At 38.2% G+C, this 15,503-nt stretch overlaps 1 protein-coding gene across 2 annotated transcripts in view; it reads right to left on the bottom strand.

Annotated features, from left to right (window-relative positions):
• Positions 1–2,484: 2,484 nt before the first annotated feature.
• zgc:171422 (uncharacterized protein LOC100001353 homolog) overlaps positions 2,485–15,503 on the bottom strand; it is a 50,360-nt gene continuing 37,341 nt past the window's right edge. For both annotated transcript variants that reach the window (XM_052119054.1, XM_052119055.1), the window contains 4 exons: positions 14,431–14,551; positions 13,952–14,222; positions 4,811–4,863; positions 2,485–4,717 (listed from right to left, as the gene is read on the bottom strand). In XM_052119054.1, coding sequence (XP_051975014.1) covers positions 3,492–4,717; positions 4,811–4,863; positions 13,952–14,222; positions 14,431–14,551 — 1,671 coding nt within the window. In that variant the 3' untranslated portion in view covers positions 2,485–3,491. The remainder of the gene's footprint in view (positions 4,718–4,810; positions 4,864–13,951; positions 14,223–14,430; positions 14,552–15,503) is intronic.

Below are 15,503 nucleotides of genomic sequence, written 5' to 3'. Positions count from 1 at the left end.
TTTTCTCTACAATTTGGAATGCCCAATCCCCAATGTGCTCTTATTCCTCATGGTGGCGTAATGAAACGCCTCAATACAGTTGGCGGAGGACGAATCTCAGTTGCCTCCATGTCTGAGACGTCAATCCCCGCATCTGGACATAGTGCACGTGGAGGCTTCACGCTATTCTCCGCGGCATCCATGCACTCGCCACGCACATATTTAGTATGAACTTTTTTTGCTTGTTTTATAACATGTTGTAAATGTTTGGTTTTAGAGTATTATTGATTGTGTGTTGTCTTAAAAAATTTTTTTTACTTAACTAATTTTAAAGAATTTAAACTTAAACCTATCATTCACTACAGAAACTTCTTAACTATGTTGAAAGTTTATGTCTCCTCCCAACTTGGAAACTTGGGTATCAAAATGATCTTAGAGTTTCTCAGTCAGAATTATGACTTCATGTGCAAAACTCATATTTACGGTAAGTCCGATAGCATGTGTCGTAATCATTGAAGGGAAAGCCACAAAACTGACAAAATGCGCTACTGTGAAGTAGACGATATTATGTGATGTAGGTCAGCTCGGTCATTTTATGTGCATGCTATCAAGATGTTTATATGCAAACTTAAGTAAACCCGGGCCGTAGACATTTATGCCATAGAAACAATATCAAAATGAATGCGGACATATAAATTGAAAACATGTTTTTCTTAGCAGAGGTGTGTTCAATTAATAGTTTTGTGTGAATTGCATTTTTAAATAACTTAATAAAACCGGACAAAAACATTTGAATAATGTCATTGACCGATATACAAGACATTTGTACATTTCATGTGATATCTTTTGTTTTAGCCAAATATTGTTTATTAAAGTTGCAATATGTAAAATTTTCATGTAATATTCACTTTTTTTTTTGCCAATGTGCAAATGGCTTGTAAGGGAAGGGAGCATTGTTGCCAAGTTAGCGACTTTGTCGCTATTTTTAGCGACTTTTCAGACCCCTTTAGCGACATTTTTTCAAAAAAGCGACTAGCGACAAATCTAGCGACTTTTTGGACAAACCTTAGCAACTTTCAAAATTCCAAATATTGCCAGTACTGCAAGCGTGAGGTCTTACTTCCCCGCTGCGTCTGCTCTGTTCAGTGAGCGGCTGAGAGGAGCAGCACATTCCGTTGACTGCACGCCAGCGGACATAGACATGAATGAGCTGCGCATGTGCACGCTGTGTTAGCAGGAACCAATCAGTGATCACATATCAGCTGCCTTTTCCTTTGTTTTAATTCAAAACATTTAATTTGACCGTTTTTTCTTGGCATGCGCTTATATTCACTACTAATCAGAGTTTTAGTTCATTCCGGTTCGGTTTCTGAACTCTCCGACTTCAGATCGTATATTTACAGACTCTATACATTTTACTTATCCAAACACAACAATAAACCTTCTTCAAACTCATAAACATGTAACGTTAGCTAAGTTCCGTTACGTTGTCTAACAGAAAATATGTAATTGAGAACCGTTTTACTGGACATTCGGCTATATACTTCTATAAAAACAGTATGAGCACGGTTTAGGGGAGATAACCGTTATTATAAACTGAAGTAGGCTACAGTACCGACAAATTAGGCAGAATGCAAATACGACGCGATGACGTCATTAATATGCTAATGACGTATGACGTCATCTGGCGACATTTAGCTACTTTTCAAGCAGGCTTTAGCTACTTTCCATTGAAAATAGTTGGCAACACTGGAAGGGAGCGGGTCACTTTGACCGGGAATGTCCAAAGGATGTGACGTTTATGCGCTTGTGTTCACGTCATTCTAAACTAAAGTGCAAGATAAAACATGTATTAATAAGTGTTAAAACGTACGATTTTAAGCCCGATTTTCACTCGCCGACAGTTTTGTGGAGATCGCTGATAAAAGCCCGAAATCATGGTCAAATTTGAGCTTGCACCCTCTAACGACGATTGCAATGTATGAACTATCAAAGACGTGATTTGAGAGAAGCGCTGACGCGTTACCGATGTCAGCGAGATATCTAGAATGTTAAATATCTGAACCTGTCTGCAATTCCAAATCGTGCAGTGTGAAATATGTTTTGACTGAATACAACAGCAACGTTGAAATACAGCCAATGAGAGAGCAAGAAATGGGGCACGGGAAGTTTCAGTGGGAGGAGTCCTGATGTACCTGCAACAGAACATCAACAAGCATGGCTGCGGTATCAAGAAAGTCTCATTTGAGCGAAGAAATGGAGGAAAAATTTGTGGAACATTGGCAGGAGCACCAGTGCCTATATATGACATCTGCAATCACTGCTTTGTTCATCGGGTTTGCGTTTTTTATATTTATTCTGTGGGTAGGGATGAAAGCTTCCAGGATCAGTGAAGACAGTGGAGGCCCTGTGTATGGTCCTGCCAATGACAAGCATTCATTGAAGATTACGAGGTTCACTGTTTTTGTGGACGGCAAAATAAAAAAATCTGACACGACATTGATGAATCATATGAGATTTTTAATTCCCATGTTAAGTGATGTGGGACACATTTACAACACATTTATTGTTTAGTATGAGGCTATACATTCAGCATATTTCATTCATAGTTGCTTACTGACGACTAATGCTCATGCTAAATTTAAATGAAAAACATATCTAAAATAATAAAAAGCACATTGGTCTCTAAGACTAGATTTCTACAGTAAATATCCATGGTTACACATTAACAGTCCAAACCGATTTCAGGACTCCGGTTTAAGTTGTTCTAGTTCAAGTTATTTCACCACATTTCTTTTTTATGTCTGTCATTAATTACTCGCCCTTATGTTGTTCCAAACCCATATGAGTTTCTTCCAAAGACAACAAAAAGAAACGTTCATGTTGTAGAAGGAGAAAGTTCACACTGCAGTTTTCCATATGATGTAAGTGGATGGGAATGACAACAAAAAAAGCACCACAAAAGTACCAACAATAGTTCATGCCACTTCTGCGCTACATTCCAAGTCTTATGAAGACATACACTAGCTTTGTGTGAGAAACAGGTGAAAAGATATTCACAAAAAATCCTCTCAAATCTCACGTACAGGTTGAATATGTGGATATTCAAATTTAGCATGTCGTGATTTTTGGAGACAAACACATTCGCCATCATTGACATTAGACCTAGCTTAACATGTCGTCATGTGCCAAATATGAACATATGTCAATGTGAATTTGAGAACTTTGGTGAACAGCTTCAATTTTGGTCTTTTCCTACGATAAAGCTATTTTACGGCTTCAGAAGACTCATTTAAAGCGCATAAGTTTTATGGTGCTTTTAGAGCTTGGCAGCCACTGGTCACTGTTCAGTTTGATTGTATGAAAAAAAAGAGTAGCGTAAACATTCTGCTAAACTTCTCCTTTTGTATTCTAAGTAAGAAAGAAAGCCATACAGGTTCGGAACGCCAATAGGGTGAGAAAATGTGATGAAATCATTGATGTTTCACTCCACACGAGGCACTCAAATCGATTTAAAGTCCAACGCTGTGGCTCTTCATGTGCCGATTCAAGTGTGTGCGACATGTGTAAGCCTTCGGGCACAGGGGGCATGGAAAGGGCCTCTTTCCAATATGAGTGTACATGTGTTTGCTCAAGTCATATCGTCGGATGAACCTTTTCCCACACTGCAAACAACAGTGCGGACGCTCTCCTGTGTGAAAGCACATATGTGCCGTCAAGTGACTCGAAACCACAAATTTCTTGTTGCAGATTTTGCACTGATATGGTTTTTCGCCCGTATGGGAGCGTATATGCACTTGCAAGCATCCAGCAGATACGAATCCCTTTCCGCATTGGCGGCAAACGTACGGCTTCTCTCCAGTGTGAATTCTGATGTGAATCTTCAAATTCCCAGACAAGGTAAACTGCTTCTCACAGTACGGACAGATGTGCGGCCGTTCACCCGAATGACATCTCATATGCGACTTCAATTGGATTTTGCTGTAAAAACGTTTTCCACATTGCGAACATAGGAGAGGTTTCTCACCCGTGTGGTTCGAGAGGTGGGCAAGCAGACTGCTGTTGGCCGAAAAGCACTTCCCACACTGGTCACATATATACGGCCGGAATTCCGCATGACTTTTGAGATGGCTTCGTAATTCGCTGTCAACGCTGAACGTTAAGTCGCAAAAGCGACACTTTCCTGGCTGCCGTTCTTGTTTAGACGATTGAACGTCTTTAGCTTTATGGATCTTCTGGTGGATCAAACTGTCTCGGTATGACCCAAACGTCTCACCACATTCTTTGCAATCATAGCTCCTTTTAATGGAGGGAGCTCTGTGAGTTCGCCGGTGACCGACCAGTTGCGACAGACTGGTGAATATCCGTCCACATTCAGGGCATTTGTGGGTGGTTTTCTCTTTGTGTACTCGGTTGTGTCTGTACAGGGTCTTGAGAGAAGTAAAGTGGGCTGAACACCTGAGGCATTTAAAGACTCTGGACTTACAGCCTTTACCGTGTGATGCCAGTTGTGTTGGGTTGTCAAAAGCAAGCCCGCACTGAGGGCACTGATGCGCCTTTGCCGGGGTGTGAGATTCCTGGTGCTTTACAAGATCAGAGCGATAGATGAAATACTTGGTACACTGCTGACATTTATGAACGGTCCTGCCAGCATAATGGAAGCCTTTAGAAGGCGTCTTTGGGAAGGTATCTAGAGGGGGGTGCTGGACGGGCACTGCTGCCTTAAAAATTAAATCCCCTAAAAGGACACAAGGGAGAAAGAAACAGACAGAGAGTTCAGTCTAAAGATCTGGCAAATGAGAATATTGAGAGAAACTTTGAGAGGCTGTACCTCCGTGGGCATCACTGGCTGATGATGGTACACTTGGCTCTTCCAGGTTACTCCTACAAGAGAATAAAGAGCATATTTCACTTATTATTACATATTAAGCATATAAAACGTAGGAATGCACAATTACGTGATAATAAATGAAGATTACTAAAGCTTCAAGTGCAAAATCTTAAAATGCTAAAATAAACACCAATTTCAAACTGATTCCAGAATGCGATTCTGTCCACATTCAAAGAAGGTGCTAATGTGTTTTCATTATCCAGACACAATTCCGTAACAAATTAATTAAGTGACAAGGTTGTGCTACAGTCAAACTTTGTTAAAAGATAATGAAACACTTAGAGGTCTGTAACCTGACCCGGGCCTGATGGGACCAAAGAACCTGACTGGTTTCAGGCGGGGTTCAGGTCAGTTTTCAGGTAAGACTTCGGGTTTGGGTCAGGTTTGTAAAATAAACGGGCTTATCGAACTTTTTTCATGCACACGCTCTCACAGACGTGCGAACGGACGAAATAGGGGCCGTTCACACCAAATGTGTCTGTGCGCATCTGTTGTTTTCTCATTGTTTATACACCTGCTGGACGAAGGTCTTTGCCATTTGCACCAAGTCTTGCATTTTTTCCCCAGCGTCTCGTGCAGGTCCGGAACTTAAAATTGTCAAAAACGCTTGTTATTCTTTGACCTGCGTCTAGATTGTTTTCAGCGCAGGTGTCGCAAAGATTCAACCATATGAACAAGTTCAGGCTGCATAGAGGGGATTGTTCCAGATTGTTCTGCACCAGGTGAAGTTTCAGGGAAGTCAATGCTTTTTTCCCTTCTGCTCTAGTGTACTGAGGGGCTGCTGTGCCTTGTTAAAACTGAGCATGTTTCCAGTTTCAGTACCATTACGAATGTTGCCTATTTGCTTACATAAAATACAGCGTACTGCAACAGTACTTGCTAGGAGAACAAATTAGATAGTAAGCAATTTTGGGATCAAACTCTCAAGCACCTCAGTTGAGACAGTTGAAATTACTGTGACTCAAACCCCATCCCAGGGTGCTGACAGAAGGGCAGGATAGGCTTTAAGTCAGAGGGTAACATCTTTTAAAAGTTTACGTAGCACGCATTTATTAATGTGAGTGTTTCAAGATATGCGTTAAGGTGGACTGACTCTGAATGGGACTCCTTTGAGACGTGGTTTACTTTGATTGTTCCAAACACAAATGCTATCGATCCATCCTTAATGTGAGTGTGTTTACCGATCTAAGCACTTATGTTTCTGAATCAAAGTCTTGAAATAAGTCTCAAGTGTAAAAAACATTAACATTCAATACAGAGTGCATGGCTTGACATTTATTTGCACATTAAGTTACAAATATAAATTACCAGCAGGGGTGGAAAGAGTACTGAAAATAATACTCAAGTAAAAGTACTGTTAATTCTTAAACCATTTAGTTTGAGTAGAGTAAAAGTACATGTCCTAAAATCTACTTGAGTAAAAGAGTAGCTCATTTAAAAGTACTCATGAGTACTGAGTAGAGTTGTGAAAGATATGCCCCTTTATAATAAAACATCTATGCTGCAAATGTATAAATGTTGCACACATATCATAATTTACATTCACTTTTATGGCTGTTTCCCAGAAAGAATAAAAAATATAGGTATTTTATAGGTGTTTATGATTGACAATTTTTAAAAACATCACTTATCTATGATACTGTAAACACTACATAAATCTGATTTAAAAAAATAAAAGGGTGACATGATTTCAGAAATGAAAAGATATCATAATATATGAAACAATTACATTAAAATCAGTTTATGTGTAGGGTCAAAATTTAACTAAATGCCGACTGAGAGAGTTACTGTTGCGCATAAAATATGTTCAAAACAATGGAAGGAAAACAAAACAACACTAAAAAAGCATTTATGTCCCGCACAATAGAGGAGGTAGAGCAGTTGTTTGGTACAGGGGCCACATTGGACTAGGAATAGTTCAGCCAAAAACGAAAATTCTCACATCGTTTAGTCACCCTTTCCTGGTAATTTATTATATAAATATTTTTTTTAAATTTATTATATAAATTACCACTCTCTCTACATCAGGGGTCAGTATTATTAAAAAAACTAAGAATATTATTAAAAACATATTCTATTATATTAATACTTTTAAAGCTTAAAGTTGTTCAGTGGTTTTATCGTTTCCTTGTTATAGTTGTTTGATTAATATCCTTTATATGACATTGCCTACTAGACAGTGCTCAATTCGGTTACATGTTCACTTCAAGTCCGACATTTTGATGCAAATACTCTTTTTGACCCATTGTTTACATTCACTTTAGACATAACCGACTACGTTTACAATAATGCCTCACCAAGATCAAGCAATTGGCCTTTTTCATTGCGAAAATCTCTTTCAGGTGCGGCCGTGATGTTCAGCTGTAAACTGTACTTGAGGCATCCTCCACAGTTGGCGCTGATCTACAGCTGCCGTTTTTTACGTCATGAAAGAGTCATGAAACTCTCCCTAGCCAATCATGTTGATAGCTAAAAATAAAATCAGGACAGGGAAGTAGAGAACACAGCCAGTGGGAAAATAGCGCATTATAAGGACAGTTACAGCACTTAAAATGAACTCAAGTAAAAGTATAACATTTTTAAACTACTTAAAGTTAGGGTGTGCAATCTTTTCCAGAAACATTTTGTTATACTGGTTGAAAGTCTCTTCACATCCTGATAGCAATCAATACTTTAAGTGGTCTAAAGTGTAAAACAAAATATATATATCTTCTGTGGAAGGAACAGGACAAAAAAAATGTATGTAATGATAGGATGTCCTTCCTGTCTGTCAATCTATATTTGCAAACCACCACGTAACAATCACACGTCATCAGCGCGGGTTCCTTGATGCTGTGCAGAGTGCGAGATAACATTCCTTATTATTGTAATGTCTAACATGTGAATGAGACATGAGGTAATCTGAAACCATTGATCTATTCCACCAACACATCTCTCCACCAATCACTTAGACTCGGCTCTGTGTGTGTGTTCATGTGTGATAGAGGAGGCGTGGCTTTGGAGACACCTCTGAAGCGAGGGCGGGCTCTATGCTTTCAAAGCTAGCTTGCTAACTGCTAGCCTCTCTGGATTACAAACCATAGCATTAAAGTACAATTCCTGGGAAAATTATTTGTAATTCGTTACTTTACACCCCTGATTACCAGTGAGTACAGTATTGTGAGCTTACAAAACTGTGTATAATTTGTCTATTTTGTTCCGAGTAATTGTGAGAATTTGTGATGCTGTTAACTGCATTAGTGAAATAAAGCTGAGTGAATTGAATCAGACAGTTGTTGTGTTCACCCCCCCTTGTCCTCTCACTCTTTTTATAACCACTATTAGCATTCTTCAAAGTGGAAATGTTTCAAAATGAAAGATGCATTTTTATTTAACTTTCAACGTATTGGAAATAATTTGAATTATCCGTGAGTAGGCATGTAACGATACACACATTTGTACGATACAATACAGAAGCCTTACAATTCGATATGATTATAAAAATAAAAAATGGCACCCACAATTATTATTTTTTTTCACAGAAACGTATTCAATGTTTCAACATAATCGTATTTTAAATCTTAAGTGACACTAGCAACAGGGTTTCCGTTAGTCGGTAATTACCAGTTTTTTACCGTTAAAATGTGTAAAATTCAAACATTGTCAGAACATGACAAAATATCCTGTGAAAATATTAACACGATGCATCAGCAACCCCTTTATTTATGCCACAAATGTACCATTGTGACACCTTACCAAGGATAACAGGACTTCGCAAGCTCTCGGGAAATTTTAAACATCTGTGTTTGCAAAGTCCTAATCTGCGACTACATTGGTATTATCCCGCACACTGCAGAAAGCAGCATGCGGTCCCATTTCATCTCCCACAGTAAAACGCTTCTCACTTCAGTATCACATCAAAACAGTGTTGATGTCTTCTGTAGAGAAGGACATCAGGCTTATGTAAATCTCAAGTTGTAGACTGGACACATTTTCCTTCACTTTGGCAGCAAAACACTTTTGTGCTATGAAAAATTTTAGGAAAATAGCCAAAAATAAAAAGCCAAGGAAATTTGCCAAGGTGAGAAATTATTTGACATAACCCATTTATTTATTTGTTAGACTGTGAAAAAAAACACATATGCATTTAATTAACTGCGATAAACAGTTATAATTGACCCGGCTAATGTGTAATGGACAAAAATATGGTTCAACTGAAACCAGCTCATATATATGCAGTGAGGAAAATAAGTATTTGAACACCCTGCTATTTTGCAAGTTCTCCCACTTAGAAATCATGGAGGGGTCTGAAATTGTCATCATAGGTGCATGTCTACTGTGAGAGACATAATCTAAAAAAAAAAAATCCAGAAATCACAATGTATGATTTTTTAACTATTTATTTGTATGATACAGCTGCAAATAAGTATTTGAACACCTGAGAAAATCAATGTTAATATTTGGTACAGTAGCCTTTGTTTGCAATTAAAGAGGTCAAACGTTTCCTGTAGTTTTTCACCAGGTTTGCACACACTGCAGGAGGGATTTTGGCCCACTCCTCCACACAGATCTTCTCTAGATCAGTCAGGTTTCTGGGCTGTCGCTGAGAAACACGGAGTTTGAGCTCCTTCCAAAGATTCTCTATTGGGTTTAGGTCTGGAGACTGGCTAGGCCACGCCAGAACCTTGATATGCTTCTTACAGAGCCACTCCTTGGTTATCCTGGCTGTGTGCTTCGGGTCATTGTCATGTTGGAAGACCCAGCCTCGACCCATCTTCAATGCTCTAACTGAGGGAAGGAGGTTGTTCCCCAAAATCTCGTAATACATGGCCCCGGTCATCCTCTCCTTAATACAGTGCAGTCGCCCTGTCCCATGTGCAGAAAAACACCCCTAAAGCATGATGCTACCACCCCCATGCTTCACAGTAGGGATGGTGTTCTTGGGATGGTACTCATCATTCTTCTTCCTCCAAAAACGGTTAGTGGAATTATGACCAAAAAGTTCTATTTTGGTCTCATCTGACCACATGACTTTCTCCCATGACTCCTCTGGATCATCCAAATGGTCATTGGCAAACTTAAGACGGGCATTGACATGTGCTGGTTTAAGCAGGGGAACCTTCCGTGCCATGCATGATTTCAAACCATGACGTCTTAGTGCATTACCAATAGTAACCTTGGAAACGGTGGTCCCAGCTCTTTTCAGGTCATTGACCAGCTCCTCCCGTGTAGTTCTGGGCTGATTTCTCACCTTTCTTAGGATCATTAAGACCCCACAAGGTGAGATCTTGCATGGAGCCCCAGTCCGAGGAAGATTGACAGTCATGTTTAGCTTCTTCCATTTTCTAATGATTGCTCCAACAGTGGGCCTTTTTTCACCAAGCTGCTTGGCAATTTCCCCATAGCCCTTTCCAGCCTTGTGGAGGTGTACAATTTTGTCTCTAGTGTCTTTGGACAGCTCTTTGGTCTTGGCCATGTTAGTAGTTGGATTCTTACTGATTGTATGGGGTGGACAGGTGTCTTTATGCAGCTAACAACCTCAAACAGGTGCATCTAATTTAGGATAATAAATGGAGTGGAGGTGGACATTTTAAAGGCAGACTAACAGGTCTTTGAGGGTCAGAATTCTAGCTGATATACAGGTGTTCAAATACTTATTTGCAGCTGTATCATACAAATAAATAGTTAAAAAATCATACATTGTGATTTCTGGATTTTTTTTTTTAGATTATGTCTCTCACAGTGGACATGCACCTACGATGACAATTTCAGACCCCTCCATGATTTCCAAGTGGGAGAACTTGCAAAATAGCAGGGTGTTCAAATACTTATTTTCCTCACTGTATATATTATTACTCATTTATATATATGTGTGTGTGTGCTTTTTTTATATGTCATATGCCTTTCAAGTTACAGAGGACAATGTGGTGTAGAGAAAAGCACAAGTTCTTTGAATAAACACATTCTGGACTGATAGCTTTGGGGCAGTTTTCAATAAAGTCTTAATAATCCACTAAACGTTGTATTCTATGGAAATTCTATGGTTATAGCGTGCCTTAGCGTTTTAGAGCTGCTAATGACTACAGGCGGTGATTGTGGTGGTAAAGCGCCTATTCTGGTTGAATACCTACTGTATAAAACGCATGTATATGCCAGGTGTAAATGGGGCCAGGGACAGTGTTTACACTTTTCAGGAAAATCACTGAGGCTACTTTGATGTCTCTGGACATGTTTATGTTATATTGTGAATTTATACTGGCGACCAAAAGTTTGGAATAATGTACAGATTTTGCTGTTTCAGAAGGAAATTGGTACTTTAATTCACCAAAGTGGCATTTAACTGATCAAAGTATAGTCAGGACATTACTGATGTAAAAAACAACACAATCACTCCAACAGCTTATCCTTCAGTAATCATGCTAAATTGATCATTTGGTAGTAGAAAATCACTTGTCATTATATCAAACACTGCTGAAAGCTATTTGGTTCATTAAATGAAGCTTAACATTATCTTTGTGTTTGTTTTTGAGTATGCAATAGACTGGCATGTTTTAAGGTCAATATTAGGTCAAAAATGGCAAAAAAGAAAAAGATTTCTCTAGAAACTCATCAGTCAATCATTGTTTTGAGGAATAAAGGCTATACAATGCTTGATTTTTCATACAAAGGTGTACAAAGACAAACAACAACTGACTCTAATAAGGACAGAAAGAGATGTGGAAGACCAGATGTACAAATAAACAAGAGGATAAGTACATCAGAGTCTGTAGTTTGAGATGCCTCACATGTCCTCCGCTGACAGCTTCATTGAATTCTACCTGCTCGACACCAGTTTCATGTACAACAGTAAAGAGAAGACTCAGGGGTGCCTTATGGGAAGAATTGCAAAGAAAAAGACACTTTTGAAACAGAAAAGAAAAAAGAAAAGGTTCGAGTGGGCAAAGAAACGCAGACATCGGAAGACAGATAGTTGGAAAAATGTGTTATATATCTTAACCCCATTGAGCTTTTGTGGGATCAGCTAGATTGTAAGGTGTGTGAGAAATGCCAGACAAGACAGCCACATCTATGGCAAGTGCTACAGGAAGTGTGAGGTGGAATGTCACCCGAGTATCTGAACAAACTGACAGCATGAATGTCAAGGATCTGCAAAGCTGTCATTGCTGCACGTGAAGGATTTTTTGATGAAAACACTTTGTAGTTTAAAAAGTTCTGAATTTGTTTTTCCTTCAAAATTACCTGACTATGCATTGTGATCAGTTGAATGTCACTATGGTGAATAAAAGTACAAATTTATTTCCATAAGAGCAAAATCCTTTCATTATTCCAAACTTTTGGCTGCCTGTGTTTGTTTTTCTTTTAAAAAAAATATAATATAATATAATATTAAAAGTCTAAATGTCTTATGAATTCACTATTAATACATTATCTAACGTTAACATACTGTATAGAACTTTTACTGTCTATATGTATGTGTATATGTAGAAATGAATAACATAAAAAATCTAAATGAATTCATTATGAATGTAGCCTGAGCAGACAGTGTCACTTTCTTTAGTCACATGTTTCCAGCAAGACATGATGCAATCATCTGTTAAATTACATTTATATCGTTTTTCTAGGAAGATACATTTAACAAGTAGTTTAATGGGTAGTAAAAAGTGCAGTTTATTCAAAAAATACATTTCTGTCATCAGTACTTACCCTCCGGCCCATTTGAATTTCTCTTTGCCATGGAGCAAAGGAGATGTTAAGCAGAATGTTATTCTCAGTCACTATTCACTGTCACTGCATCTTTTTTTTAATTGAGTTAAAGTGAATGGTGACTGAAACATTCTCCCTAACATCTCCTTGAGTTCCACTAAAAAAAGAAAGTCACAGGTTTGCAACAGCATGAAGGTGAGTGACAAAGTGATGACAATTTTCATTTTTGGATGAACTATCACTAGTCAATACTCACAAGTTACATTAAAAATGGCCGTTTTATATTGACAAAATGTATTTAAAACGTTAAAATATTACAGGGGTCATGTCATGAGGAATCAAATCTTCCTAGATATTTTGACATATAAGAGGTACTATAAAAACATGACAATACAAAAACAATACAAAAAAATGTATTGAATCCAAGCTACAAAAACACCTCTTTCTCTACTTTGCAATTACCCTACATCACTAGGGGTGCATTAATTCATGACCGCTTCTACAGCAGAAAAACATCAATGCCTACTTCATATCATCGCACCCTTGGCACTGCACACTGATGCTATTCTCCGCGACATCCACGCACAACTCCCCATGCGCCCCACTGAGAGCGAACCACATTACAGCGACCACGAGGAGGTTACCCCATGTGAGACTAACCTCCCTAGCAACCAGGCCAATTTGGTTGCTTAGGACACCTGGCTGGAGTCACTCAAACTCGAGTTGAGGGGCCAACTTCACCCAGGTAAATTTTTTCCATAGGTGTTAAATTGAGCTTTGAAGGGTTGAATATTTTTGCAAACAGTATATCAAATTTTTATGTTTCTTCAAAATAGTTAACATTGGTTATGTGAAAAATACATTTTGGGATTGTTTTCAGATAAAGTAAATAACTTGTTTTTTTAATAACATATGAGAGTTGCATAAGGGTCTCAATATCTTTGCAAGGCACTGTATACCGTGATATAAAACTACTCATAACATGATATAAGATTAGTCATACTGCCCACCCCTGGTGTAAACATGCATTGAGTGGCAGCTTCAGTGCTGATCATTTATTCTACATTTTAAATAATTAAAAGAACAAAAGGTCATGCTGCTAATAGGTCCTATAGGCCAATTTACACCTTGAATTAACATGCATTTTCAGTGATCGGATTGCTATCGGATACCACTTGACTGCATTAAATGCCATGTGTAAATGCACCCAAGATGCATTGTGATCAGATCATGATCAGATCACTCAAACCACATTTGAAGGTGGTCAGGGACGGATTCGGACCACATTCAAAGGTGACTTTGACAACAATTCAGATTTTTTTTCTTAACCGTGCACCCATAATAAAACTCAAGCTTAATTCAGGAGGCGTAATGAGCAAATGTCATGTGGTAACTTACTGTTGCGGTTCATTTGGAGTTGAGTTCATGACCTTTTCTCCATCACAGTCTCCTTCTGATGAGTCACTGGAGCTGCACCCCACATCCTGGACATTTGGATCTTCTGTATCAGTCTGCTTGACCACAATGGGTTCTGGGATTGGCAGGTTTTCAGAATCAACAGGCAGCTGTAACTTATCATCGTCGCTGGGCTGGCTTACAACGGCCAAGTCCCCAAGAGGAGGCAACGACAATGAGCACACAATTCGATCCTCCACTATTGATGGAAGAACTAAAAAAATACAATAAATTAAAACATTAAGAGGAATAAAGAAAACTGTTGTTTTTAGATTGTGTACAACGACTGTATTTTCTAATATTTTTTATGTTAGGTTTAGGTTTATGGCAAGTTTTCTTAACCAAGTAAGCAAAGGTTATTGAAAAGGAACTTAAACATATGGAATGATAAATTATACTGAAATTCAAGAACAACATCTTACCATTTTTTTCCAAAGTCCCACAGACATCTGTTTGCAGCAAATAGAGCAGATTCTCTGATTTACAAACCGAGTCCACACATGCATCTAACTCCCCAAGGTGACAGCTGAGCAATAATGAAAGCTGAGAAAAAAAAGAAAAATCATACTTGGTAGTATTCCAAGTTCTCAAAACACAAACAAACATCACTACAAACAAAGAATTATGAATTTAATTTGATTTTGGTGGGCTAAATGACGCATAACACATCCATAGACTTGTTTATATAATCAAGATTGTAGGTTCAAATGTATAAGAATATAGAAGTAATTCAAAATGTGTGGTGTCAGAAAAACCCTATAAGTGTAAATTCATTCTCTCATTTATGTATTTAAAATACTACATTTAATAAACACATTTATGATATCAAGGAAAAATTGAACAAATCTGATATTTTTTCTGGGCACCCCTTATAAAACTCCATCTACCATTTTGATTACATTTTACACAATTTTTAATAGTTTATTATAAATAGTCCAGCAAAAAAAAAAAAAGTATAAATTGTCATTTTTTGCAGGACAGTACTACAAATAGTACAAATAGTCCACATACTCTTATAAAATTAGAGATGCACAGAAATTTTGGATGTCGAAAAATTGCGTTCAAAAATTGCATAAATGCCATTTTCGGTTTTCGGTGGAAAGAAGGGATAACTGCAAATCTTGGTCATATATTAGAACAGACATTTTAAAATCTAATGACAGAAACATTGACAATGTGAATTGTCAACACACAGTGTTTTATGTAAAAAGATGTAAACGGTATCTGATGTATGAAGATATATTGATAATAACAAGATCGTGCTTACAGTTGAGACACGATTACATCTGTAAGTGTATCCCACCAGAAGTTATGAAGCGATTGCTCTATTGGTTATTCGCGCATTACTAAGTAAGGCTGTCTAGTGTGAGCCACTCCTCATAGCAGCGGTCAAATACCCCCCCCCCGTTCAAGCCGCGCTTTACAACAGCGGAGACAAACACGAGTCCAATCCGCAGCTCTCCCATATCATAGAGTTTAAGCCAATCCCAGACTA

The sequence above is a fragment of the Xyrauchen texanus genome, chromosome 45 (genome assembly GCF_025860055.1).
Source record: "Xyrauchen texanus isolate HMW12.3.18 chromosome 45, RBS_HiC_50CHRs, whole genome shotgun sequence".
NCBI lineage: Eukaryota > Metazoa > Chordata > Actinopteri > Cypriniformes > Catostomidae > Xyrauchen > Xyrauchen texanus.
Note: the sequence above shows the minus strand (reverse complement) of the source record. Positions and strands in the feature narration are given on the sequence as shown.